At 51.0% G+C, this 26936-nt stretch overlaps 1 protein-coding gene and 2 long non-coding RNA genes across 6 annotated transcripts in view; 2 read left to right on the top strand and 1 right to left on the bottom strand.

Annotated features, from left to right (window-relative positions):
- Window positions 1–16574, bottom strand: part of LOC309841513 — a 268973-nt gene extending 252399 nt beyond the window's left edge. The window contains exon 1 of the long non-coding RNA XR_014299161.1: window positions 15950–16574. This is a non-coding gene — a long non-coding RNA (uncharacterized lncRNA). The remainder of the gene's footprint in view (window positions 1–15949) is intronic.
- CAPZB (capping actin protein of muscle Z-line subunit beta) overlaps window positions 8297–26936 on the top strand; it is a 126448-nt gene continuing 107808 nt past the window's right edge. For 2 of the 4 annotated variants that reach the window (XM_082684488.1, XM_082684487.1), the window contains exon 1: window positions 8297–8519. In XM_082684488.1, the coding sequence (XP_082540614.1) occupies window positions 8517–8519 (3 nt within the window). In that variant the 5' untranslated portion in view covers window positions 8297–8516. Of the gene's footprint in view, window positions 8520–9326; window positions 9798–26936 lie in introns of those variants that run through there. The other 2 variants (XM_082684486.1, XM_082684485.1) reach the window with 2 other exon arrangements.
- LOC309841510 lies at window positions 22841–26762 on the top strand. Its single transcript, XR_014299158.1, has 3 exons — window positions 22841–23234; window positions 23402–25278; window positions 25355–26762. It is a non-coding gene; the product is annotated as an uncharacterized lncRNA (long non-coding RNA).

Raw genomic sequence — 26936 nt, 5'->3', positions numbered from 1 at the left:
TTGGAGTTTAAGGTCACAGATACTCAAGGCTGACATTAACTAGGTGTCAAACGCGTGGATAATATAATAAGATTGGCAAATGTGTTTACAAAATACCAAGACTTGTCTGATGTTTGGTGAGAACAGTGAAGACTGTTGGGGCGTGGGGGAGAAGTATGAAGAGCAGAACTATGCTATATGCCACGAGTTGATTGCTTATTTTCTTTAAATCTCACAACAACTGTATGTGGTAGGCACGATATCCCCATTTTATAGCTGCGGAAACCAGGATATGGAGGTTCGGCCACCTGACCTTTCAACATCACGGAGAGAAAGAAGATGCTTTTATTCACCAGAAAGCCCAGTTTATGACTGGAACAGTCGAGGGAGGAAGGGAGAAGTGGATGGAGAGGGACGACGTCTACTTGTATGGCATGGTCCCAAGAGGTTTTTGTTTTGTTTTGTTTTTTGACCAGACTGGAAAAATTTAGTTTGCTAGCTAGGGAAATGGAGAATAATTTTAACTACCCACCTTCAAGCCCTTGGGGTTGATGTTGATTTCAAAATGAGGATTCTAGAGTGTTCTTATAATCAATCTCACTCACCCGTGGCAAGTAGCGGGAGCTTTGCGGTAATATATAGCACAAATGTGCCAGAGGGTAATATACAGAACCCTAGAGTCTATCCTCACTATGATCATCACTTAAAAACATCTAGACTACCTCTTTGTTTTGGGGTGGTGTGGAAGAGTGGGAAAAGCATAGGCTTTGGGGTCAGACAGACCTCCCTGTTCAAACCTTGACTCACCATCCGTGTAGCTGTGTGGTCTTTGTCTTGCCTCCCTGGATCTACCTGGAGATAGCCATGGAATCTTCACATGTTTAGGGAAATCCTGCCTCAATTGGTTGTCCCAAACATCTCCTGCTGTACTGGAAGCTATCACGGGAGCTCCTTCGACCTGTATTAGTCAGGATCATGCTAGCTGCTGAAACAAACAGTCCCAGACTCTTAGTAGCTTATGACCACACAGGTTGATTTTCTCCCTGAGAGAGTCTGATCGGATGTTTCAGAGGACTGTGCTGGGAGGGGATTCAGGCTCCGTCCACCCTGGAGTCCTCCCTCACATCCTGTGCATATTCAACTAGTGGACAATCAAAGAGAGAGAGATTGAGAGTACGGCACAGGCCACAAGTGGGGTTTAAGGGTCCTACCTGGAGGTGGGTCCTCTCACTTCCTCCCACATTCCAATGGACAAACCCCGCCATATGACCACGACCTCCCTCAAGGGATGCTAGGAAACACAGACTATATTTGAGCCCAGGAAGAAGACGTGGAAAAGGTGAATGTGTGGCCTGCGTGTGCCACACACCTCCAGCAGTCATGGTATTGTAAAGCAGAGGGCAAAAAGTCATCCAGGTGGAGCCCAACGGCACTGTAATGCCAGCTGTCCAGGGAGGGACAAATCCTGATGGAGAAATCCAGCCACCAGAGTTTTCTTGATCCGTATAGGCTTTAAATGGGGCCCGACCTTACAGAATCTGGGATCAAGGACATCTGATCTTGTCCGACCTTTTAAGGTGTGAAATAGGCAGCACCAATGAATGTTAGAAATGGAAAACATTGCACTGAATCTACAGATCATCAAAATGAACATCGTAACAATACGGAGTCTTCCAATCCATGAATAGGGTACATCTATTTATTTAGCAACTTAATTTCTCTTAGCAAGTTTTCTAGTTTTCAGGGTGCACAGGACTTGTGTATCTTTCATTAAACGAATCCTTAAGTTTTTTGTGTGTTTTGATGTTATGGTAAATGTTTTTTGTGTGTGTATGTGTGTGTGTGTGTGTGTGTGTGTGTTTTAAGATTTATTTATTTGGGAGAGAGAGTGAGAGAGAGTGAGCACCAGGGGAGAGGTAGAGGGAGAAGAAAATCTTAAAATCTTAAACTAAGTAGACTCCACACTGGGCACAAAGCCCCCCACATGGGGCTCGATCTCATGACCCTGAGATCACCACCTGGGCCAAAACCGAGTCAGTTGCTCAACCAACTGCACCACCCAGGGGCCCCAGTAAATGGTTTGTTTGCTTGTTTATATATGTAAGTAATCTCTATGCCCAGTGTGGGGCTCGAACTCACAACCCTGAGATCAAGAGTCACATGCTCCTATGCCAATTCCACGTCTGGTTCAGTTTCATTTCCAGCAGTGCAGTGTCCGATTGGAATTAGCTATGAGCACACTGGAGGAGTTGGGGTTTGCATCCTCCTGGACAACTATGCTTGGAGGTTTTCTGGCTCACCAGGCTTCCTTCACAGAGTTCTGCGTCCCAGGTACGATGCTAGTTGTGAGTGAGGACTCACAGCCCCTGCCTCAAGGAGCCCGGAAAGTAGTAGGGGCAAATTGCAAGTATAAAGGTGTTCAGAGTACAAGGTTTCCAGAGGAACACAGAGCAGGAGGCCCCAAACTCAGCTTTTGAGGGGACTGTCAGGGAAAACTACATGGGGAAGGGTCAGCCTCAGACACATTGTAGAGGCCTATCCCAAGCCTGGTGGGCAGCTGGCTGGCCAGTTTAATAAGCTAAACATGAATTTTCCCAAATATGCATATAAAAACTCCAACAGCTGGCCCACATGTGAGAGGCCTTTCTGTAACTCTGAGCAAGACCCCACAGATGGTCAGAATACAAATAGTTCTGGTCCAGCAGAAGGCAGCTGTGAGTTCTCCCAGGTACCTTCTAGAAAAGCCAAAACAAAAGCCCTAAGAGGATGGTGTCCAACCTCAGACCAAGATATCCTCTTGGCACTGACTTTGGGGATGTGTTTAAAAAGAACTGGATTGCTAGTGGTCTGTTTACCTTCCCACTTCTTGCTACATGTTCTTTCAAGATGCTAAGGGGTGGAAAAGTTGATGTAAGCTGTCTAGCCAAGACTGCCTCCTCTACAAACCACACAGTGTTCTGTCTTCAAAGGAAATCAGGATTTTGTTTTGCCTGTATCCAGTCCTGCTTAGGGTTCCAATGACTAGAAATTTCTGAGCCCCAAAAGGAGCCTGTTTCATTGCTTTGCATGAGTTTACCCAGAATGGATGGCCGTATGACCTTCTTTTTTTTTTTTTTTCTATTCTACAGCATCCCTTCTCTTTCATTTTGTAACAGTACCCCGATTTCCCCTACCACCAGGGAAATAGTTCTCCTCCCTCATGATCAGTGTGGTGAGGGGTTAGAAGCTAATTCTAGGGTTCTCTTGTGTCCCCAAAGACATGGTAGAACATCTAGAACCACTGTTAGTAATCCAAGAAGATCCCCAACTCAGGAAGCAGGCTCAGGCTTGTTAAATCAGAGGTGATTTGGGGCTGAGTGAGCCCCAGTGCCCTGTGCCTTTAGGAACCCACATTTCCAGCTGTGGGGATTTAATCAAAGGAAGGAAGGAGAGAAGCTTCTGGGTAATGCCTGCTTTTAAGGTGTCCTGTATTAGCTGGTGAGCATCACAAAAGATTCAGTGTACAGGGGAAGGCGGTCTCCCTGAGGTCCTTGGGATTGTTTCTTCTTTCCCTGGCTGATAGTACAATTTGGCTCAGGGCTTCCCTCCTACCCTGCCTCAATTCAGCAAACACTTATGGACACCTACTATGTGTAAGTTGCCTTGTTATGGGCTGGAATGTAGTAGCATCATCTTTTGGCATTGACAAAGCACTCTCCTACATATGACCTCAGTTTAGGGATTCTCAGAACAGACTCTGAGTCAGAAAGATTCATCCAGACATTTTCTGTGTGACCTTAGGCATGTCATTTCTGTGCCTCCGCTTCCTTTTCTATAAAATAGTAATAATAGAAATTCCTAGCTCAAAGGATTGTTGAGAGGAATTAATGAGGCAATACACGGAAAGAGCTTAGCACATAGTAAGCACTCATTTAAAAGTAACCATACTTTATTTGTTGTTCTAGGTCCACATAGACACACAATAATCAGTCCTATGATGTCAATATGACAATCTCATTTCTTAGACCTCCACTGAACACCTATTATGTTCTAGGTACTGGAGAGCCATAGTAACCAAAGGAACATTTAGATACAGAAAAGGAGGCATCAAAGGAAACTCCGGGGAAACGAGAGAACCAAGAGGGGTGCATCAAGGAGACTGGCCAATGCAGCAAACACCAAGGAGTCAGCTGTGAACTGAGGCCCCACAGCGACCACTGGCTTCCGCAATATGGAGTTTCCAGGTCGGCGGGTGGAGGCAGAAGCTGGACCCAGACTGACCTGAGAAACTGGAGCTAATGTGGGAGCAGCAGTTGCAGAGAACTCTCACAACGTTTTGATGTGAAGGGGAGCAAATGGATGGGGAGGTGGCTGTAGGGAGACGTGGGATCAAGGAGCTTTTTTTTGCTGAAACAACAAAAATCCTTGTGTTTAAGATACAAGATATTGGAGCATATTATGTTAAACAGATGGGAATGATCCAGTACAGAGGGAAAAACAGATGACGAGGGACAGAGAGATCCAGGGTGCAAGCAGAGGCGTCCGCTCTGATAGGTGGGCAAAAGCTGGAAAGCAGAGAAGGTGGGTAAGAGTGTGGAGCAGGTGGTAGAGCAGAGAGTTCTGTAAAGTAAGAGGCAGGTGCATCTGCTTAGAGTGAAGCATGAGAAGGGGCACGGGTGGGAGACTGAAAGATCACCCTGGCCCAGTAGCAAGGGGAACTGAAGACCGTGGAGATGTAGAGCAGGGTTGCTAGCCAGGGCTCATTTGAAATCTGGGGGCATCAAACTAAAGGACGCTGGTCACTTTCCATTTCCCAGCAACGTTCAGATGTTCCGAAGCAGAGTGTCGGAGACTAGCTGGATTTACTTGGGTTTGCGAAAGTTAGAGAAAAACAGACAGACAACGGGTTAGTGGTTTTTGCAAGGAGGCAGGTGTGGTGATCATGGCTAAGCTGGGTGAGGAGGTAAGTGAACTTGAGAGGGAGAATAAAGACAAGGATCGGGTAGGGTCAAAGGTTTGCGGAGCTTGACAAGTTTGAAGAAATGCTTGCGTGTGCCACTATAGTAAAGAGGTTCAAGTCAGACTTGAGATATGAGTCTGTGTTTTCTGAGACATTGCAATTATGGGTGAGAGCAAGTCCAGGGTAAGACCCGGGGTGGGAGGAAGGAAAAACTCATTTTTAGGGAAGAAATCAGGGAGGAGTCAAGACTATTTTTGATGGATTATGGATATGGATGCTGAAGTCATAAAAAAAGGTACAGGAGGGGAGGAAGTTAGGTCATGAGAGCAAAAAGGAGGGGTGGTGCCAGATGGAAAATATGACAGCATGAACCTCAAGAAGGGTTGGGATTTTGAAAAAGGAGGGGAGAAGAAACAATACTAAAAATATTTATGGTCCTTGTCTGCCTATCCACAGCCCCTGGTGGGCAGCTATGTGTAATGCCCACAGTCCCCATGTGCTTGGCCATGGTTGACTAGTCACAGGTAGGGTCCAACCTGTGGGGACCCAATTTGTGGACCAGCCGGGGACCTGTCCAATGAGCTGTCATCATTAAAACAGGAGATGGGGCCATTGGATTCTGTTGCAATTTGAAGTAGAAGACACAATAATCTGAAGTAGGAAACAAAAATAATTTGCCAGTTAATAGAGGGAGCTGATGCAGAAAAAGAGGGGGCAGGATGGACCCAAAGCAGGCTGAAATGTTGAGGGGAATAGTGCTATGAACAAGCTGACGATGCAGGACTGCAAAGAAGGAATGGAGCAGGTGCATCCAAAGCAGCAGAAATGGGGCTGCGGGAGAGAGATGGTGTAGCCTGCCTCCGCACCCTCTTCCATGATATAACTTAACTTTCAAAGCAGGGAACTTAACTTTTCGAGTAGGGAAGCAACGGGATCAGACCTAGGGTTATGAATATGGGCTTTGGCTGGCTTTGAACTCATTAGTTAAGTGATCTCGAGCAAATGACTTAACCTCTGTGTGCCTCAGTTCCCTCATCTGTGAAATGGGACTAATAGCACTGACCTCACAAGGTGGCAGTGAGGACCAGATGAGACTGTACAGATAATGCATTTTGAACAGCAAGGTTCCCTGTCAATCTTATTTTCTACGAATAAAAAGTTCAAGGGTTCTTTCTTTCCCAAATCTTTCCCTCATGCCTTGATCCCCCGTCTTCTAGGAGGGATACCACGTTCTCTTGGTGAGACCTCTCAGGTCATGCCTTCTCTGTCTCCTTGCTGGTTCCTCTTTACCACCTCGACCTCTTTTCCATGAACTCACCTAGATGTCTTGCACCCTTAAGTACCTTAAAATGTCATTTATTAGCCGACAGTTCTCATAGCAACTCCAACCTCTTCTGATTACTTACCCATTCGCATCTCCAAAAGGCATCCCAGACAGAGACCTTGCCCCGAACTGACTCTTACACTCCCCCACCAAAACCAAACCAAACCAAACCCTGCTGCTCCTACAATCTTCCACAGACCGGTAAATGGCAAATCCTTCCGGTGCTGATCAAGCCAAACCTGTTAGCATCATCCCTGACTCCTTCCTTCTTCTCATGCCCACCATTAAGCTAACAGCAAATATCCAGAATGGGATCTTCCCTTGCCACCTCTGTGGCTACTACCCTCATGTAAGCAGTGTCCAATCTGCTGTATGGTTTTCAGTGTACCTCTTTCTACCTCTGTTTTGAGGATTAAATGAACTACTATTTGTAAAGTGCTTAACAGTGTTCATCGCATAGGAAGCCCCATTTAAGTGCTTTTTAAATAAATAATAGATGCCTTAAATAGCTTTCTACTGGCCCTAGCCCCCTACAGTCCATTCGGGACACAGCAGTCTCCTGATCCTTCTCCAGCCTAGGCCCCGTCCTGTCCCTGCTGGGCACTTCTCTGACAGCTTCCACCGGTTTTCTCCTGCTCAATCTGGGCCAGCCACCTTGGACTTCTCGGTCCATAAACACACCAGGGACTGCCCCCATTGGGTCTGTGCTCTTGCTGGTTCTTGTGCCTCCCTCTGATCAGATGTTACTTTCTAAATTAGCCCTCCCTGGGGCCCCACTTCCCTAATCCACCTGGCAATTCCCCCACCCTGAGTCTCCTCCACATCTCTAATCACCACCTGACACTATGTTTACTTCATAGCTGATGGTATCCCCTTCAACTGTTCAAGCTCTGCAAAGGCATGCACTGGGACTGTCAAGTTTGCTGCTCTATCCTTAGAGCCCAGAACAGTGCTCAGTACACAGCAGGTGCTCAATAAATGCTTACCAAGTGTGAGAATTCCCAAGTGGCACTCCATTCTCTGAATTCCCATAACACAGCCTTAAACACTCACTTGAATCCATTTTAATGACACTGGCAGCTTTTGACTACGAGCTCTCCGAGGATGGGGGCCTAGGACACAGCCTGGTGTGTGGTCGTAATTCCACCATTTGTGCAACCCTTTACAGTTTACAATCCCCTCACGGGTGTCCTGATTTGATTCTCAGAAAAGAGAGTGAGCAAGCCTGGCAAGGAAGGTTATTACCAGCAAGGCTAGAATCCCGGTTCTCCTGCCTTCTAGACCAAGCTCAGGGGCTATTTGTTGAATGGAGAGAGAGTGAGAGAGGAGAAATGGGAGGAAAAAATGACTTTGAGTCACTCTGTGGAGTGAGGCAGCCCCACTGGGCAAATGGGCTGGTTCTCTGTAACACATCTTGCAAACGCCTAGGATTTATTGATGCAGTTTTCTAATCTCTACCTGGGTGGTCCACACAGCTATCCTGCAGCAGGTAGCTCTGGGGGCATCTTCCTGTCTCCTGCACCTCTGCTTTCCTTCGGTGCCTCCAACAAGGCCTTGTATAGAGCGGGTACTCAGTGGGTGGTGCGGCCCCAGACTCCTTTAGAGATCGGGTTCAGGTGCAGCGACTTGCTTCCTGGCCCCCCACCTAGCAAGTCGCAGCGCCGGGACCCCACCTCGGGTTCGGGCGGCCTCGGTCTCCGGGATGGGTCCGCCCCGCGGCAGCTCTAGTTCCGGATCCGCGCGGGAAAGCGCGTGCACCGGGCGGGGCGGGGAGGGTGGGCAGGGCCCGACCCCTCCCAGCCCGAGCGTCTTCCGCGTCCCCGCCCGGGAGATCGCGCGCAAGGTCCCCCAGCCACCCCCGCCTCTGCAGCCCCAGAGCCGGAGGTGGGGCGTGGGTGCGGGCGGAAGCCCCCGTCCCCGCCCAGTCCTTGAGTCCCCGGCCGACCCGCCCACCCCGCCAGCCGCCGCGCCCCGCCCCGCCCCGCTCACAAGCCCCGCCCCGCACTTCCCCCTTCGGCGCTCCTCCCCCCGCGCCGCGCTCCATACTTGGCGATCGCCGCGGCCCTGCGCGCTCATTGGCCGAGAGCCGGCTGCGTGGGGGCGGGCCCGGGCCCGGCCGGGGCGGGGAAGGAAGGTGGCGGCGACCCGGCGCGGGGGGAGGGGGGCGCTGACCCGGATGTTCACTCCTGGGCACCCGGGGAAGTGGAAGCGCCGGGCCCTGCTGCGGGGGGGAGAGCCACAGACGCCGGGACCGGGACCGCCGCCGCCGCCACCATGGTAAAGGCCCGACGTCACTCTCTCCCAGGCCCGGGGGCCCCGCCGGAGCTCAAGTCGCCCCCGCCCCCGCCGTCCCCCCACAGCCCCTGGCCCGAACAGGGTGGGTCCCCCGGGTGGGGGAGGGGCGGGGTCCCGGACCCAGGTGGACACCATCGCTGCCGGCTCAGGAGGGGGCTGCCTGCACGAGCACCTGGGCTGGGCAGCGACCCTGCCTCCCTCTCCCAGCCCCCGCCTTTGGCTCAAGCTGGAGTCCCACTCTCCGCCTCTCGGTCAGGCGGGTCTCCCCCATAGCCCAGGCGAGACCCTCCTGGACCCGTGATCCAGGCCGGGCACCCCTCTCCGGTGATCCAGGGTGGTCCCCCTTCCTCTTTGCCACGGCCGGGGCTGGTCCCCTTTGCCCGTCCCCGCCGCCGGGGTAGGCCGTCGTTTCTCCCTCCCGTGGCCCAGACTGGGCTCCCCTCCCTGTGGTTCGGGTTGGGCCTGTCTCTTCTCCATGGTTTCTGTCTGGACCCCAGTCAACCCCTCCTCCAGTGGCCTCAGTCTCGATTTGTTTGCCCCGCTCTTCCGTGGCTTCAGCTTAAATCTTCTCTTCCCTCCTTGGCCTTAGTCTGAACCTCCCCCCTCCTCCGCCCGCGGCCCTCGCTGGACGTTAACCCCCGCCATCCCTTCCCCGGACTTCTCACCGCTCTTAGCGTAGCCTGCGTCAGCCCCGCTATCCTAGGTCCCGGGGTTTACCTTCCTTCCGGGGCCTTGGTCCCTGCCCTGCCCCCGACCCAGATAGTTCCTCCCCTCTGCCCCTGGAGGACCTTTACCGCCTCTAGGCAGCGATGGGAGCTCTCCTGCCCTCCGGGGGGCGGGTGGTGGTCCCGGGGCTGTGCCTTCGCAGGTGGAGGGTTGCCTCCTTCTGGGGAGGCGGCCGGCAGCGAGCGGGCGAGCGAGGGAAGGGCGGGCACCTGTGTGCCCTGAAGGCAGGAAGGCAGCGCCGCGCTCTGCGGGCCCTTTTCCGTGGCCACTGCCTCCTTGCCAAGGGTGCACTGCCTGCGGGATGCCCTGCCCGAGCCTGAGTCGCAGCCGAGGAATGAGTGGGGGGGAGCCGACAGGACAGGAATGAACGCACAATCGCCCTTGTGAGGCTGCAGCCCTTGGGGGGGCCGCTGGGCCGCGAGGCCAACATATGGCCTGGACACGATGCACCCCAGCAGACGCAGCCTCCCTTTCCCCCTGAACTGTCAGCTCGTGAGGGTTGGAACTGCTGATTATGGAGGTACCTCGGATCAGGTGAGCGGGACTTGGAGGACAGAGCTGGAAAGAGAGCCAGCGGGCTACTTCCACTCGTGGTGTTTGTTTTGATAATGAGCGAGGTGCTCTGGGGCTCTGTGACTGGCTTGAGATTTCACCGTGGCCTCCACCAGTGAGCCTGCCCTGCCTCCACTTTGCAATCCCGGCAGGCTCACCACCCGGATTGGAAGGGCCAGAGGGCATCTGCCTTACATGGTCAAGGAACCTTTGGAGATGGGCAAACAGAGCTCAGGCCATCCACCTGCTCTTCCTGCCCAGTGCTGGCAGGGGCTTGCATGTGAACTTTGGGCCCCAAAGTGTTTTGAGGATCTGTTTCTTGTTTAATGAAGTGATGTGGCTGCTGAACCAGGATGACTAATTAAAGAGTGGCTAAGTTTTTTCTTGCTGCCTTCCTGTATATTGATTAAAATTGTGGCTTATTGAATGCTATTTTAATAGCCATTTTTAATACTATTGGACTTCTCCAATGATTAGGTTGCCCAAAGGTGGCCCCACCCCAGGCGTGGGTGGGGAAGTACTCCAGGACAGGTTTGGGTGAGGACAGTGAAAGTGGAGTGAGGTTTTATAAATTTGCTGTCAGGTCAGAAGCAGGGGAGTGTGGATCCAGAGGCCAGGTGGGGCTACTTAGGGCAGCGTATCTGGCAGGGAGGGGCATCTTGCCTTAGTTCTGATTCTTCCAAGGTAGTGGGAAATGCCCATATCATGATCCAGGAGGAGCATAGCGACATGATTTCTCACGAGTCCTGTATTGGGGTTTTATTTGGACAGTCTGAAAACTGTGGAAGGGATGGAGGAAAAGGGCTAACATTTCTTGAGAACTGCTGGGTGCCTGGTCCTGTGCCGAGCAGTCGACCTGTATGAGCCTCTTGAACCCACACAGAGCCCTTGGAGGGTAGTGGCTGTCCTTGTTCTACAGGTGAAGCTGTAAGTGGAGTGACTTAACTCAGGGTGTTGCTCCGTTGCTGAGAGCAGGCCTGGCAGGCTCTAACCTCCATCCTCCCCATTGTCCCAGGCTGCTTCTGTGGCAGGAGATAGAAAGGACGCTGTTTAGAAAACAGAATAATGGGATACTCAGGGATGGCAAGGGAGGACCAGCGTTTACTGACTCGTGCTTGTGTTCTGGGTCCTTTACATAAGAGACCTCTCCTAGCAGTGTGGTAGTCCGATGGTGGTGCGGGCATATCTGGCCCCAGGCCAGGGTGTGAGTTCTCCAGGGCAGGGGGTTTTCTTTTGTGCTTTCCATGCCTGCACAGCTGGGGCCTGGAACATCACCTGGCTCTGAAAGAAGTGGCATAGAGTGCTCTTTTAGGTTGTGTCTCAGTCCATGAACTCAGGCGCTTGGATTTTCATGCTTCTCTCCTCAGTAACTCGTTCTTAGTATCCTCCAGGCTTAGAAATAATTTCTGACTCTGTATTGTCAAATTGATCCCTTACATGGACGCTCTAATAATCCAGACTAGACAGTTGGGCAAGGACACGAGTGGTGATGTGGTGTTGTGTAATAGGTAAATGAATTAAGGCCACTGTGTTTTTTATTTTCAGTAGATTTGATGGTAGAGAAAACAGCTAGCTCTCTATTAGCCATGGAGGGAAATAGCAGTTTGAGAGTTTAAAATGCACTGGACTTTGAAGTGAATTCCATGATTTTTGTTGGCATCAGTTAAGTGCACAAGCAAATGAAATGTATTTGCATGCATTCCCTTAGCAGGCAACAATCTTACCGCTGTAAGCTCTTTACAGTTTCAGAGCACTTTTCCTTACACAGCTGTAGCTTCTAACTCGGGAGTGATTGTTCTGACTTACCAGTTCTGATTCCAGGGCCAGCTGGTGGGGCTGCAGCAGTGAAAGGACAGGCAGGCCCCCTCAGGAGTTGTCCCTCCGGCTCACAGATGGTTTTGCCTGGCTGGAGCTGATAGAAGCCTGTCACATTGCTGCAAGGTGAAACAATATAGTTGACGCTAATTTGTCTTGGCTGGGCTCCTGGTATGGACCCAGACCCCACACTATATACAGCCGTGTTCATTTAAACGCACCTGGCCTCCTTGGTGGAAGGGGTGCAGAGGGTAGCCAGTAGTCAATAGCTTGAGATTGAGCTGATAAATCAGAGTTTGAAAGCAGATATTCCTATTTATAACTCGGAAGTACAGTGCTGCTTTTACATTCCATGGGGGAGACCAGAGGACAGGTGACTAACAGCCCAGGGAGATGGGAGCGGGGCAAGTACATAGACTGGAGACCCCCGCATCCCAGGCTGGGTAATGCTTGCCAGTAGGCAAACACAGAGGCGCCTCGGGGCACCTGAAGCTATAGGACGGCGTTAATTCTGTGTATAGTAAGTGCCTTTTCTGCACAGCTTTATGTGTTGAGGACGCACTGTTGAGCAAGATACGGGTCCATTCCTCACAGCTTACATTCTGGGGCTGGGGGAATGTCACTTTACCTAAAATTGAAGAGGGAAGATCCTTGTTTGATATGAGGGCAAGCCACTTGCGTGAGACCCGGCAGAGATTTAAGAGAAAGTGGGGGCTTGTGCCTGGTTTCGCTCCCAGAGCGTGTGTCTGGGAGTGTGTCTGTTCTTCCTGCTGCTGTAACTGTGGAAGCAGGTTGCCCGGCACACCCCCCTGTTGGTTCCTCTGCACCCCAGCAGCCCTCCTGCCTGTAAGTGTGACCTTGTGTCACCCTGGAAGTCCTGCCCTTCTGACCTGCGTAGCGGCCATTGATGGGGGAGCTCCTGATTCAGAAACATGGCTCACATGATACCTCCCCCAGTTTACTTACATGGAACCTAAAGCTTGAGAGGTGGAGCGACCCGTGAGAGTGGCGCGCCTGGGCCTCGGAGCTGGGTCCCTCTGACTACGGTGCTGGAGCTCACTGTGTCTCGGAAGCTGAGAGCAGAAGGGCCCGTAGCTCTCGCAGCAGATCCCGGCAGTGAGAGCGGGGTGTGCAAGGCCAGAGGCTGCAGACGTTAGGACCAGCTACAGCAATGCCATTTCTAAACCTAAGCTTTCAGAGAGTCGTGTTGCAGCTTGAGGAGGTGGAGGTGTATGTTTTTAGGGCACCAGCCATGTGCGTGAGCTGTGCTGGGGGCTTTAGCCCACTGCATCCGGTCCTCAGCCCCACCAGGACAGCTCAGTCTTTGGAGGGAGGCAGCACAGGATAAGCAGTTAGGACCGGGATCCCAACTGCCTTGGGATGAGAACAGGACCTCCTCATAAGGCTTGTTTCGAGGATTAAATGAGACAGTAGGCCTCAAGTCCTTCCAGCAGCATCGGGCACGTAATTACATACATGCTCACTGTTACTATTCTCGTCACCGTATTACAGATGATGTTCGAAAGGGTACGTGGTGAGGCCCTCCGTGGCTCTGAAGTGAAGGAACTGGGTTTTCTGAGCCCAGAGATAGACCCCTGTCCACTGCTCCTGACTGCCTGCTGGCGTTCGCTTGGCTATGGGCTATGTCTTGAAGAGCTTTTCTAATAGAGCCCGAGGCTCTACTTCCCCTGCAGAAAAGGCTCCTGTGCACACAGCCTGATGCTGTCTGTCTGCAGTTTGGATGCCTTGTCTGTGCTGGTGGAGGCCCTTGTGAGTCCTTGCCCTCTTTCCCAGACTGGGGACAGAGCTTGTGAGCTCCGGGCAGCAGGGCCCTTGTCTGCCTGGTTCCCACTAACCGCCCCACACTTCGCCTGGGCTTGTAGGTGCTTCATCATCGCCGAGTGAAGGCGTGGAGAGAGCTGAGACCGGTTGCGCTTTGTTTGCTGCCTGCTCCGCGAATGTGGGCTTTGGCGTTGGGCGCATGTGGGATGGAGTCCCGTGTCTGCCGCTCTGCATGTGATCTGAAGTGGGTCTTCTCCTCTCTGACTTCAGTTTCTTCATCTGTAGCATGAGGATAACATTTTTATAGGGCTACCGGGAGAAAGATGGGAAAATTTGTAAGCACTTAACCCAATGCTTGGCACACAGTGGTTGGTAGCTTTGATTATTGTCTTATTCTGCATATGGGAGAGTAAGGTGCACCAATAGAAGCCATAATCCCTGTCCTCTAATCAAGAAAGGGACACAGGATACATCCAAAAAGTTGAGTGCAGCAGAAGGACACAGTATAGAAAAGGCTTAAATAGCATGGGGAACTTGTCTGCTTGGCCTGCGTTCTACTTCCTCCAGGAAGCCCTGCAGACCACTTAAGCTCACAGGCAGTGGGTGGGGGCTGGGTGTGAAGCCCAGGCAGAAGGCTGGGGTGCAGTCAAGGAGAAGCCATTCTAGGCACTGCCTGGGACCAAAGCAAAGTTCAGGGGTACGGTCAGCCTTGTGCGTTTGGAAACCAGCCACAGAGTGGACAGAGCGGGTGCCTCAGTCCCGGGAGTGTGTTGGGGAGCGCTAGAGCTGCTAAGCTCAGGAGTTTGCATTCGATCCGGGACAGTGTGGAGCCAGCTAAGCATGTGGCGGGGCAGGTAGAAATTGGAGGAGGCTGGCAGAGTTGTGGTATTTTAGGAAGCGTCATTAGGCCGTGGTGTGCACAGAGGCCCTAGGAGGTGAGCGATGGGTTGGAGGCATCTGCCAGTACCAGCCTGCGGGGTTAGGAGGGTCCCAGGCCCTGTGAGGCCATGGGTGTGAAAAGGAACACATGGTTGAAAAAGATAAAGTTAGGAAAGCAGAGTGAAATGCTGTGATTTACCACCTCTGGGGCTGAGGGGGACGCTTCTGCCACCCCCTCCCAGCTCTCTAGTTAGGTGACTCCTAACGTCCCCTCCCACCCTCTTCCGATAGGGGGCTTTATCATTGATCCAACTGCTATTTCTGGTCACTTGAAATCCTAGATAGTAGTGTCTGCAAAGCCTTGATATCCTATTAACAACAGAGCAGGGATTTTAGTGGTTAGCCCAGCCGTTTCTGTGTCTGCGGGTGGCTCCCAGTTCTGCAGGGCTTGCTGGCCTTAGGCTCAGGGCAAACAACGGCCCAAGACAGCCAGTCTTCCTACGGTGGCAAGGACCTGGTGAGGGCCCTGCATGGTGTCCCGAATAAATAGCAGGAGCTGGTTTTTATTGACGGCTTTTTAATACCCAAAGCAGCCCTGTGAGGCGGGTTCTCATCTCACCCTCATTACGCAGGCACAGGCCAGCGAGAACCCAGGCCAGCCTCCGCAGTCTGACCCTGGAGCCCGAGCTCTGGACCTTTGGCGCTGCTGCATCTAGGTTTTTTTCCCATCCAGCTGTTCATTCATTCCATGGATGCTCACGGAGCCATCAGACAGACCTAGTAGAGTATGAGTCTTACATGGAGGAGGTGGATGGACGCAGGGAAATCTTAGAGTCTAACGGCCTGGGGCCCAGGTGCAGACCCAGCTGGGTGAAGTTGAAGTCTACAACAGAAGGGCTTGAGCTTAAGGGAGCCACTTGCTTTCCCTTCTCCCTCCTGGTCACACCCCAGCAGCATCTGGAGACTTATGAAAGGGAGCCTTCCTCTGCAACTTTCCTAGTGAGAAGTCTCCAGTCCAGTAGCCCTGTTTCTTCCAAGACAGCAGCCCCAGTGGCTCCCAGAGCCATCAACTTGTCCCAGGGTCGGGTGAGCCTGTGTGTGGCAAGTGTAGATGGTGCCTGGCACTCTGTAAGTGCAGCCGGAATGTTGGCCGTGACCTGGTATTTTACGAATATGGACGCTTGCTAGGTGGTGGCCCACCGAACCTCCCAGCCAACCTGGAAGGCAGTGTAGCTCTCCCGTTCTGCTGAGAGCCCAAGAAGTCCCCTGCTAAAGGCTGGAAGTCTTGAGGGCTTGCAGTCTGTTGTTTTCTGGCCATGAGGTCCCGCAGTTGCCCCAGCTCAGTCCCTGAACATCCGCACCCACCACTGAAGGCTTCCTGCTCAGAGTTTGTTATGTTAATATTATCTGGGCTTACTGTTTCAGAGGTTTCTCTGAGATTCAGGCAGAGAATTCATTCAACATTTACCAAGTTAAATATATTTTTTTAAAGATTTTATTTATTTATTTGACAGAGATCACAAGTAGGCAGAGAGGCAGGCAGAGAGAGGGAGGGGGGGGGGGAAGCAGGCTCCCTGCCCAGCAGAGAGCCTGATGTGGGGCTCGGTCCCAGGACTCTGGGATCATGATCCGCGCTGAAGGCAGAGGCTTTAACCCACTGAGCCACCCAGGTGCCCCCCTAAGTTAAATATTTTTAATTTAAAATTTAAGGTTGTGAAAAGATGCTTTTGCATGTACTTTCTGCTGGGCTGAGTAACAAGCAGCCTCCCGGGGGAATTGTGTGTTTTCTGGTGGTACCAAATGCCCTCGTGCTTATCCGTAGCCATGATTAGTGGATGGAGGATTTGGGGTTGGCTCGCTCTATCTGATGTTGCTACACAAGGTTCTGCGTGGTAAGCTTTGGCCCTGAAGGGGTATGTCTGATTTTACAGGGATGGGCTACATAAAGAGTTTTTTTGCTAAGAAACTGAAAGGGGGAGCTTTTATCCGCCACACCTCCTGGTGAAAAACCCGATTTTAGCCACTGTGGCCACCGAAGGAGCTACTCTTAAATTTCTCTCTCATCTCTCTGGCTTTGATTTTTTTTTTTTTTTTTAAGATTTTATTTTTATGTAATCTCTGTACCCAACGTGGGGCTTGAAATTACAACCCTAAGATCTGGAGTCGCATGCTCCCCTGATGGATCTGGCTTTGTTTTTGTCAATCCTTTTCTTTGCTGAACACAGCCTGTCTGCTCACCAACTGGCCCTCTCCCCGCCCCTACCTTGTAGTCACTGGGGCTGGATGGCACCACTGGGGGGCGTGCACCCCTCGGCAGCAGGGCCCGCATTGGGCCCCTTTCCCTGCTTTGCTCTTGGAGAACATCCAGGGCAGACTGTGTTTGCTTCTCGCCTACCCCCTCCTGCCAGCTGGGGACCACTGGTCGTCCTGAGATTTGAGTCCTCAAGATTTGGTCTTCAAGAGTGCCCTTGTGCAGCGGGAATTGCAGGTGCCCGAGTTAGCAGTCTTCGTCCCTTAGGTTATTGAGTGTTTCCTCCTGGGTCTCATGGGTCTGGAAGGTGCCTTGCTTCTCCCACTGTTTCTGCTGAATGCAGTCACGACCTTTAATTTCCTCAACCCAACCCTGTGATGGTGGTTTCCTCATTACACAGAGGAGGGAACTGAAGCTCGGAGAGGTTGAGGAGCTTGTGGAAAGGCCCCCAGCTAGTTAGCATTCCCCCTGCGGGCCGGACCCTCTCAGAAGTGCCTGCTTCCCGAATTCTGCTACCCCGCCTGTCCTGCGTGGATTCGCCAAGATGCTTATTTTAAAGATGAGGAAGCAGAGGTCGAGAGGTTCACCTGCATGTCCAGCCATGGTGGCTGAAGTCTGGGTTTAGACCTCAGAAGGTTTTGTTGGATCAGGCTGTTAAAATGAAAGTGACTGGATCTTTCTGAGCTGTGGCCTGTTTTTTGCAAAGGGTGATATGTCTTAGCCGGCCGTCGAAGGGTTGTGTCTTGGTATTTTGGGTAGGGCAATGGATCTTTGTACATATCCTAGTGATGGTGACAGCCTCCCGCTGACAACTGTTGGTTGAACAGAACCTTGCAGGACCCCCTTGGCATTTTCCCGTGGAGCTCCAGCCCAGTCCAGGGTGCCACACACGGCGGCGGGTTGCAGGGCCTCTGAGGGGAAAGAGTTTAGCCGCCCATTTCAAAGGCCATTTGACCCTGAGCAGCGTCAATTGGTGACCCTCACAAAGATATTTCTTATCCTGAGGAAGGAAGATGGATGATAAGTGCCCCCTCAGAGTATGAAAGTCATCACGGTGTCCTGCTGTTCCTGGCACATGGGCCATTGCGCCGTAGGGTTTGTTGCATGAGTGAATGTCTGTTAGGCCTTTAGTAAATGTGAGTGCCCCTGCCGCTTCCAAGGGTGAGACTTTCTGGCTGGGCGGAGTTGGTGTCAGGGTCACTTTAGGTAGAGGTGACAAGAATGGAAGGAGCTGGGCAAGGCCTGCCTCCAGGAAGGGGTCAGTGCACCCTTCAGCTCTGGCCGCCCTGGCGTTGAAGGTTTCTGGAGGCGCTGGTGGTGGCGGTAGTCCTAGAGGCTCAGCCCTTCGCTGGTGGCTCTGCACGTGGTGCGCACCCAGCACTTGGTGCAGAGTCACGGGACTGGCCTGGAGTTCCCGAGTGATCGCAGGCAGTCGGGGTTCCGCGAAGGGGTGGTGAAGGGCCCGGCCGGGAGCCCGAGTTCAGATTCAAGCCTGCAGGTTTGGATGGCTGCCTTCTCCCTTCCTCAGTTTCCATGTTGTGAAGCCGGACGCAGTGATGTTATTGTTATTAAGTCAGTAATGAGATGGTGGTGTTATTAGAGACAAGAGTCTTCACATGCTGTTGGAGCCGGAAGAGACCTCGAGGTGGAAACTCCCTTTGCTTGGTGTTGGAAGGAATTTAGACTTTGTGTCCTGGCTTATCTCGCAGGGAAGTGGTCCTTCTCCTGTAGCTCAGGGGAAACTCCTGTCGGTTGTGGGCCTTGCCCTGCTGCACCTGGCTATCCCCGGATACGGTGTCTGAAAGGGCTCTTTGGTTCCAGGTTATAATAAGAGTCACTCTTCTGGAAAATGGCTCGAGTGGCCAACCCTGAAGTGCCAGTCACATTTGGTATCCAGGCCTTGAGGGGAGCAGGGCGTGGTGCTAATCAGTGATGGCTGTCTCTTCCCCCCCCGGTACCCCTGTACCTGAGCCATTTTCGTCTCTGCTGGCGACGGCAGGGTTCCGTAGGTGCGCCCAGCTTCTGCTAACCAGAGCTGCATTTGTGAGCTCGCTATCACAGACGGGCGCGACTTCACTGCCTCAATGGGGAGTGTTCTGAGGACATGTGTGGGTTTGAAGGTAGAGTGTTGGGGTTTAGGGAGAAAGGAGGCAAAATAAAAGAAAATGGGCAGAGAAGACACTTGTTGGAAGGCAGCCTGTTAAGGTATAGTGGGAGGAGACTCCTGGATCTTATTTCTTCCGTGGGTGCCCATGAACTGTGGGAGCTGGAACTAGTCACTTCATCTGGCTGAGCCTCAGCTTCCTGATCTGAAAAATGGACACACTAGCCGCCTCTTCACCAGCAGCTAGAGGGTTAAATAAGAACAGTGTGCATGAAGTGCTGTGGCTCAGGCCTCCTATGTGGGCATTTAATACAGGTTCATTACTATCTGTAGGAACTTCATCATTCATCGTGTAAATTACATCATACCGTGGGGAAGAGAATTGAGTTGAATCTAAAAATCCCTGTATTGGGGCGCCTGGGTGACTCAGTGGGTTAAGGCATCTGCCTTCGGTCCTGGGATTGAGCCCCACATCAGGCTCTCTGCTTGGTGGGGAGCCTGCTTCTCTCTCTCTCTGCCTACGTGTGATCTCTGACAAATAAATAAAATCTTAAAAAAAAATTAAAAAAAAAATCCATGTATTGAGGAATACCATCATCTAAAAAGCAGATGTAGGGGCGCCCGGATGGCTCAGTGGGTTAAGCCGCTGCCTTCGGCTCGGGTCATGATCTCAGGGTCCTGGGATCGAGTCCCACGTTGGGCTCTCTGCTCAGCAGGGAGCCTGCTTCCCTTCCTCTCTCTCTGCCTGCCTCTCTGCCTACTTGTGATCTCTCTCTGTCAAATAAATAAATAAAATCTTTTTTAAAAATAAATAAATAAATAAAAAGCAGATGTAGGGACACCTGGGTGGCTCAGTGGGTTAAAGCCTCTGCCTTCGGCTCAGGTCATGGTCTCAGGGTCCTGGAATTGAGTCCTGCATCGTGCTCTCTGCTCAGCGGGGAGCCTACTTCCTCCTCTCTCTCTACCAGCCTCTCTGCCTACTTGTGATCTCTGTCTGTCAAATAAATAAAATCTTCAAAAAAATTTTAAAAAATAAAAATAAAAAGCAGAGGTAATGATCACAATGAAGGGAAGCCCTGACTTTCTGGCTTCTAGGGGCCGTGCTCTGGGAAGCCCTCTGCACATCAGCCTGGAGGATTTATCACGCAGGGGTCTTGCACTGAGCCAGTCTGTGCTGAGCACTATGGATACCGTAGTCATCTAATTATGTAATCTATACCATAGCCCCATTTTGATCGTGGCCCCCCAAAACGTTTTGCAGATGTGGAAATGGGAGCCCAGGAAGTTAAGAGGTGTCTTATACAGGGTCACACAGCTAGTAAGGAGCAGAGGTGGCCTTTAAACTCTGTCTTCTGGGGTGCCTGGGTGGCTCAGTCATTAAGCATCTGCCTTCGGCTCAGGTCATGATCCCAGATTCCTGGGATCGAGTCCCACATTGGGCTCCCTGCTCAGCTTCAGAGTCTGCTTCTCCCTCTGCCTCTGCTGTACGTGCATGCGTGCATTCATTCACTTTCTCTCTCTCTCAAAAAATAAATAAGGATCTTTTAAAGAAAACAAAAACCAAAAACCCTCCATTCTGATTCCAGGTTCCAGTTGTCAGTACTCAGGGAAGGCTGGTCCGAGGATGAGGTTTTTATGTACAGAGGAAAGTATGTTGATGTTTCTAGCCAGTGTTCAGTGCTTTTGTACCTTTTGCAGCTCAAAGCAGACTGTCTGTTAGATGGCTGCCCCTGGTTCTGTTTTGATGACTTGAAGCACATCTTAAGATGCTGCAAGAATGAGGGGCGCCCAGGTGGCTCAGTCAGCTGAGCATCTGCCTGTGGCTCAGGTCATGATCCTGTGGTCCTATGGTCGAGCCCTGTGTTGGACTCCCGACAGGGAGTCTGCTTCTCCCTCTCCCTCTGCCCCTCCCGCTGCTCATGCTCTCTTTCTCTCAAATAAATAAAATCTTTAAAAAAAAAAAAAAGATGCTAAGGAATGAGCTTGCAGTCGTTGTAGTTCTTCATTTAAAAGGGAGCCTTGTCTCCCCCAATGTAACTGCTAACCTGTAGTCACAGTTTGGAATCACTCTTGAGACCCTGAGCACCCTGTAGTCTTTCTTTCTGCCTGCCCTTTCTCCTCTGTAGTGTGCACATCCAGGTGGACTGAAATAATGGAGTGTGGGGTTATAATAGCTGTTACATCTATGTGACCACGCTAGCATTTGGATTCAGGACCAACGTACTTCATGCCCTCGCTGGGTTACACCTGCTGCGAGGGTCACAGACGAGCAGAGACGCTGTAGTCGTCTGCCTACCTACAGAACCAGTGGAATTAGTCCAGCCCCAAGAGGTAAAACCAATCGAAGATACTGGAAGAGATTCTTTTTTTTCTTTCTTTCTTTCTTTTTTTTTTTTAAGATTTTATTTATTTATTTGACAGAGATCACAAGTAGGTGGGGGAGGAGGAAGTAGGCTCCCTGCTCAGCAGAGAGCCCGATGTGGGGCATGATCCCAGGACCCTGATATCATGACCTGAGCTGAAGGCAGAGGCTTTAACCACTGAGCCACCCAGGCGCCCCTCTGGAAGAGATTCTTGACAAGCAGAGAGCTGACAGTGCTAAGCTGTGGGTATTGGCACCTGTCTGCAGCGTGGGTAGGGTCTCTGTAGTTTCCGCTCGTGGAAGCCTCTATTCCTTTTTGTCTTATTATTAGCAGGAAGTGATATGCCTGGAAAATGGGTCCCATCTTCATGTTTTCTTAACGACCTTGATTTCTTCGTTCTTCCTTTAAATCACTTCCTCCAGAACGGATTATCCAGCTGTTATGTAGAATTCCCTTGTCCTTTTGCATATCAATAAAAACTGTAGGGGCACTTGGGTGGCTCAGTGGGTTAAGCCGCTGCCTTCAGCTCAGGTCATGATCTCAGGGTCCTGGGATTGAGTCCCTGCTGAGCAGAGAGCCTGCTTCCCTCTCACTCTCTCAGCCTGCCTCTCTGCCTACTTGTGATCTCTCTCTGTCAATAAATAAATAAAATCTTTATAAATAAATAAATAAAACTGTAAGGCTTTTCCTCTCTTGGTCACAGCCTGTGTGGTTTCTGAGCTTGCTGAATTCCAGATGGAGGGTACGCAGGGGCATCCTGGGAATTTTCCCCAGGATCCTGCTTTTATTTTGATTCCACAGTATCTGTTTGGTACATATTGATTTTTGGGGAGGCATTTCTTGAAATAACAAGTGAGAAATGGTTGCCATGGTCCCCAGGGAAAGGCCCTCCCATCATGTGACTAATTGGCAGAACATGGACACACAAATAGAGTGTTGGACCTCCATATGATGAGCTCAGAGTGCCTTGTGAGCCATTGAGTTAACTAATAAAATCCCAGGAATTGAATTCTGTAACATGCCGGAATCTCTCAGGAAAGGGAAGAAACAATTTCCAAGCCTCAGATCATGGGCCGTGTGTTGTAACAAGTACAAGCAGATTCTAAGTCAGCTGAAGCATTCTGCAGGCCCTCAGAGTCAATAAGGAAGGTCCTAGCATCTGTCGCTACCTACTTTACTTAGCACTTAACATGCATTATCCTCTTTAGTGCCCAGATTTCTCCTAAGCATGGTATCCTGTGAATTTAGGACTTTATGTAAATCATAATTATGGAGATTTAGAGACTTGATGTAAATTGCTAGTAAATGACAGAGCCAGATTTGAACCTGACTGTCTTAACTTGAAAGCTGTTGCACATAACCTCTGCCATTGTGGAATTTTGCTGCACACACAGGGCTTGAGGCTTGTCTAGATCCTACAGAAAATCACTAGTGCAGTTGGGATGAGAGTCCTCTGTTTTCTGCTGCAAAAACTTCAGTGCATTTGGAAACTCATCTTTGAACATGCTTTTCCAGTGATGTGTGCAAAGATCACACTTTCCAACATGACATAGCTTCGTGGCAGTAGGGTCGACCAGCCCACAAAGCCCGTTCCCTTAGTTAAGAAGAAATCAAGGGACAGGTCTGGACTAAAACCAGGGTCCCTTTGATTTTAGCTCCTGCTTTGTTGCCGTGTCCGTAAGGGACCATGATTGTAGCAGCCAGGCTCTGGGGAAAGTGGCTGTCCCGCCATTCGGTTGAGAAATGGAGGTAGAGCAGCATTATGGTATATATAATATCAAACTAAAACCAGCCGTTACAGTGTGATTGTCAGGACACCTGGGGGCTCAGTGGTTGGGCATCTCAGGTCAGTTCTTGCTCCTTAGGTCATGGGTTCGGGCACCATGTCGGACTCCATACTGAGTGTGGAGCCTCCCTAAAAAAAAAAAAGAAAAGGAAAGGAAAAAGTGATAGTATTGAGTAAAGCAAAGCACCGAATCGGTCTGTTCTGTCGTAGCTCTCTAGAATGTTCACGTTAGAATTACCTACCTGCCTGGGGCTGTGAGGATTCAGTCAGTGACCGGTTTGCAGACACTACTGTGTCTGTCCGTTGCAGTGGATATTGACTCTTTACCTGGACACACACACACAGATGTACGTTTTCCCCTCCTTAGAGTCACTTCCTTACACTGTGTCCTCAGCAGTCGGTTGTGGGGTGAGGAGGACAAGCATTTTTCTCCCCACACGTCCTTCCAGTCCCTTCGCCCTCCCAGGTGCTGTCCGGACAGCCTCTGGCTCCAGGCTGCCCTCCCAGCCCTCGGAGCCGACCCAGCCTCCCTGCCTCGCCAGCTTCCATTCCTCAGCCTGGCTTCCTGTTCTGGCTAAGTGGAGAGAGCTGCTTGCCTACCCACAGAAATATCCTATCTAGGGTTAGCCTCCCTGGATTTTGCCACGTCTGTCTCCATAGTAGATCTGTTCATTCATTTTTCTTTAATTGCTTATTATTTTTTTTAACCTGAAGTTATTTAGGAGGGAAACTGTGTCGTTACCATAAGTGGAAAACCAGTACCCGATGCCTCAAGTAGAAAGAATACATGAAAGTAGACTCCTCTAACTTCTGATGTAAGAGATGCTTATCTGTGGACCACTTAAAATTGATGGTGGCCAGAGTCTGGCTGCCTTCTGCCTCTGGGCCTCAGCTTGCAGCATCCCCCCTGCCCCCTGCCCCCTGCCTTCCTCCCTTCCGGTGTCCATCCGGCTTACCCTTCGGGGACTGGCTCTGCTGCTCGTGGCCACCAAGCCTTCTCTGACTACTCCAGCCCTCTACATTCTGTCTGTGTATCCATCCATCCGTGCAGAAGCTTAACAACGCTCTCTGCACTCCTTGGAGAGGTGGGTGTCGTTAAGGTCCCTTCCATATCTATGTGGGGACCATTCAGAGAAGGGGACACCATCTGTCAGAAGAACCTCTTGGTGGAAGATAATCACGGTGTAAGGGGGTGTGTGCAGGTGCAGCAAAAAGGGTGTCTGGCAGAGGAGGGGAGCACTGCAGGGGTCCCGGGGAGAGGCTTTTGCCGGAATTGAGATGAAAGGACTGATTTGCCAGGAGGACAAATGGTGGGGATGCAGTAGACAGAACAGTGTGTGCGGGAGAGTGTGGCACGTCAGAGGAACTGGCAGTGATTTAGTTGTTGGAGCCAAAATGGTAGGGGTGGGAGGGTTTGATGCCACCTGGTAGGGGTCACTCGTTAAGGGGCCTCTTATTTCTCCCATGTCCATTTCTGTGCCCTCCCCGTACCCTGACCTGACCTCTACAACGGGACCTTGCCCCATGAGGTTTACCAGTAGTCTTCCCGTCTTGAGTAGTGGTGGTTCATTGCCCATCCCCCTCCCCCATCATTATTTGCTGAGTGCCCCCTGTGCTCTGTGCCGAGTCCTGGGGCACTTGAACAAATGAGAGGAAGACCCCTGTTTTTCAAGAGCTCACAGCCTGGGGTGGGGAGACACATGGCCATCTAGTTGGGCGTGAACACCAAGGGCAGGGGCCTTGGGAAGCTTCCTGACCCCTGTCAGGGATCCCTCTGGAATGTGAAGGATTATTTTTTAAAGTTCTTAGTGTTTTCCCTTTTATTATAAAAGTACTGTGTTCATCATAGAAAAGTTGGGAAATATAGAAACGTAGGGGAAAGTGGCCTGCCAGCAGCCCTGGTCAGCCTTTGGTGTTTCGCTTCAGTGTCTTTGTCTCTGCACAGTTTTTAAAGGGTTCTCATGGATTGCCTTCATACTTCTGTGGTTTTTATATGTCATGCTGCTTTTCACAATAATTTTCTTGTTATAAAAAGGTTAGGAACGGTTTAGATGAATATTTCAACTGGGTCAGACTGTCATTTGCTTGACTGTCCCTCCCCCTGTTGTTGGATAAGTAGGGGTTAATTTTCCTTAATGTTGAGCTGCAGGGAGGGTCTTCCTACAGGGCTTTTTTTGGTCCTCCTTATCTGTTTATTGCATGCTATGACTTTGTTCCTGTAGCTTTGTCTGCGATGTGAGCTCCTTGCCTTGGGAGTATGAGCTCACCCTTCACATGTGATTGTGTCTTGAGGTATGAGCTCTCTCCCTTCACATGTGATTGTGTCTTGAGGTATGAGCTCTCTCCCCACCCCTGTGATTGTTTCCTAAGGTATGAACTCCCTCCCTCCACGTGTAACTGTGTCCTGAGGTGTGAACTCTCCCTTCACGTGTGATTGTATCCAGAGGTATGAACTCTCTTTTCACGTGTGATTGTGTCCTGGGGTGTGAACTCTCCCTTCACATGTGATTGTATCCTGAGGTATGAACTCTCTCTCTTTGCATGTGATTGTGTCCTGAGGTGTGAACTCTCCCTTCACGTGTGATTGTGTGCTGAGGCATGAACTCTGTCCCTTCACATGTGATTGTGTCCTGAAGTATAAGCTCTCTCCCCACCTATGTGCTTGTGTCCTGAGGTATGAGCTGTCTTCCTACCTACATATGTACAGTCACCACGATAAGTGAATTAGCAAATCCTGAGCCACTGCTCCTAGGAGAGATGCAGGCTACAGTCCCTGGGATCCGCGGGTCACAACATTTTTGTCATCCGATTATTGCCTAACCAGAAAGACAAATGGTATCACTTAAATGTGGAATCTAAACAGCTCAGAGTGAAACTTAGAGAGTTGAACAGTGGTTGCCCGGGGCTGGGGCAGAGCAGAAGTAGAGTTTGGCGAAAGGGCACAAACTTTCAGCCATGAGAGGAATAAGGTCTGAGGATCTACTGTGAAACACAAAAGAAACCTCATTTTCTGTGTGTTTCTGGTTAAGGGCACCTTTTGATAGGGTTGGTTCTCTCACGTTGCAGTCCTGCCCGGTCTGGACAAGGCCCCTCTAGCACACGCACGTGCTCTGTAGTACACTCGGCCTTGTGTTTAGGAACGCTGGACAGAAGCAGGCTTGGGCGCCATTTTTCGACTGCAGACCCAGCAGAGAGACAGGTGTGTGGGAAAGGGGGGCGCTGAGGAGACCACGGTGCAACAGCTGAATCCAGGAGCAGAGCGCTGCCTTGTTCTGCCTCCGATGGCGCGCATTGGGCAGTTCAGAGTCGTCCTTCTGCGCGTGACTGGGGGGGCCGCCAGTGTCGACTCGGGGGTTACAAATAACATTTTAGTGAGCAGGTGAATTTGTAAACGTGGAATCTGCAGATCGTGAGAACCAGCGGTGCACACAAGGCGCCAAACGGGTGTAGTATGTGGCCACCTCGTGTCTGCCTGGCAACATGGAGGCAGTCACAGTGATGACTATTGATTTTTTTTTTTTTTAATTTTTTAAAATTCATTTAGCCAGCTTGTAGTACACGATTAGTTTCAGATGTAGTGTTCAGTGACTCATCAGTTGCGTGTCACACCCAGTGCTGGTCACACCGCGCGCCCTCCTCCTTGCCCATCCCCCAGTTACCCATCCCCTCACGCCCCTCCCCTACAGCCACCCTCAGATTGTTTCCTGGAGTCCAGAGTTTCTCATGGTTTGTCTCCCTCTCTGATTTCTTCCCTTCGGTTTTCCCTCCCTTCTGCTATGAGCTTCTGTGCTTTTTGTTATATCCCACATGCATGAGACCATAGGATAAAGTGACGATGTTTTAAAAACAGGATTTTAGGGGGCGCCTGGGTGGCTCAGTGGGTTAAGCCGCTGCCTTCGGCTCAGGTCATGATCTCAGGATCCTGGGATCGAGTCCCGCATCGGGATCTCTGCTCAGCAGGGAGCCTTTAAAAACAAAAAACAAAAAAAACCAGGATTTTAGGGTTGCCTGGGTGGTGCAGTTGGTTAAGTGTCCGACTTGGGTTTCGGCTCAGGTCATGAGATTGAGCCCTGCACTGGGCTCCGAGCTCAGTACGGTGTCCGCTGGGATTCTCTCTCCCTGTCCCTCCGCCCCTCCCCAC

This window comes from Mustela nivalis (assembly GCF_964662115.1).
Source record: "Mustela nivalis genome assembly, chromosome: 10".
NCBI classification, from domain to species: Eukaryota; Metazoa; Chordata; class Mammalia; order Carnivora; family Mustelidae; genus Mustela; species Mustela nivalis.
Note: the sequence above shows the minus strand (reverse complement) of the source record. Positions and strands in the feature narration are given on the sequence as shown.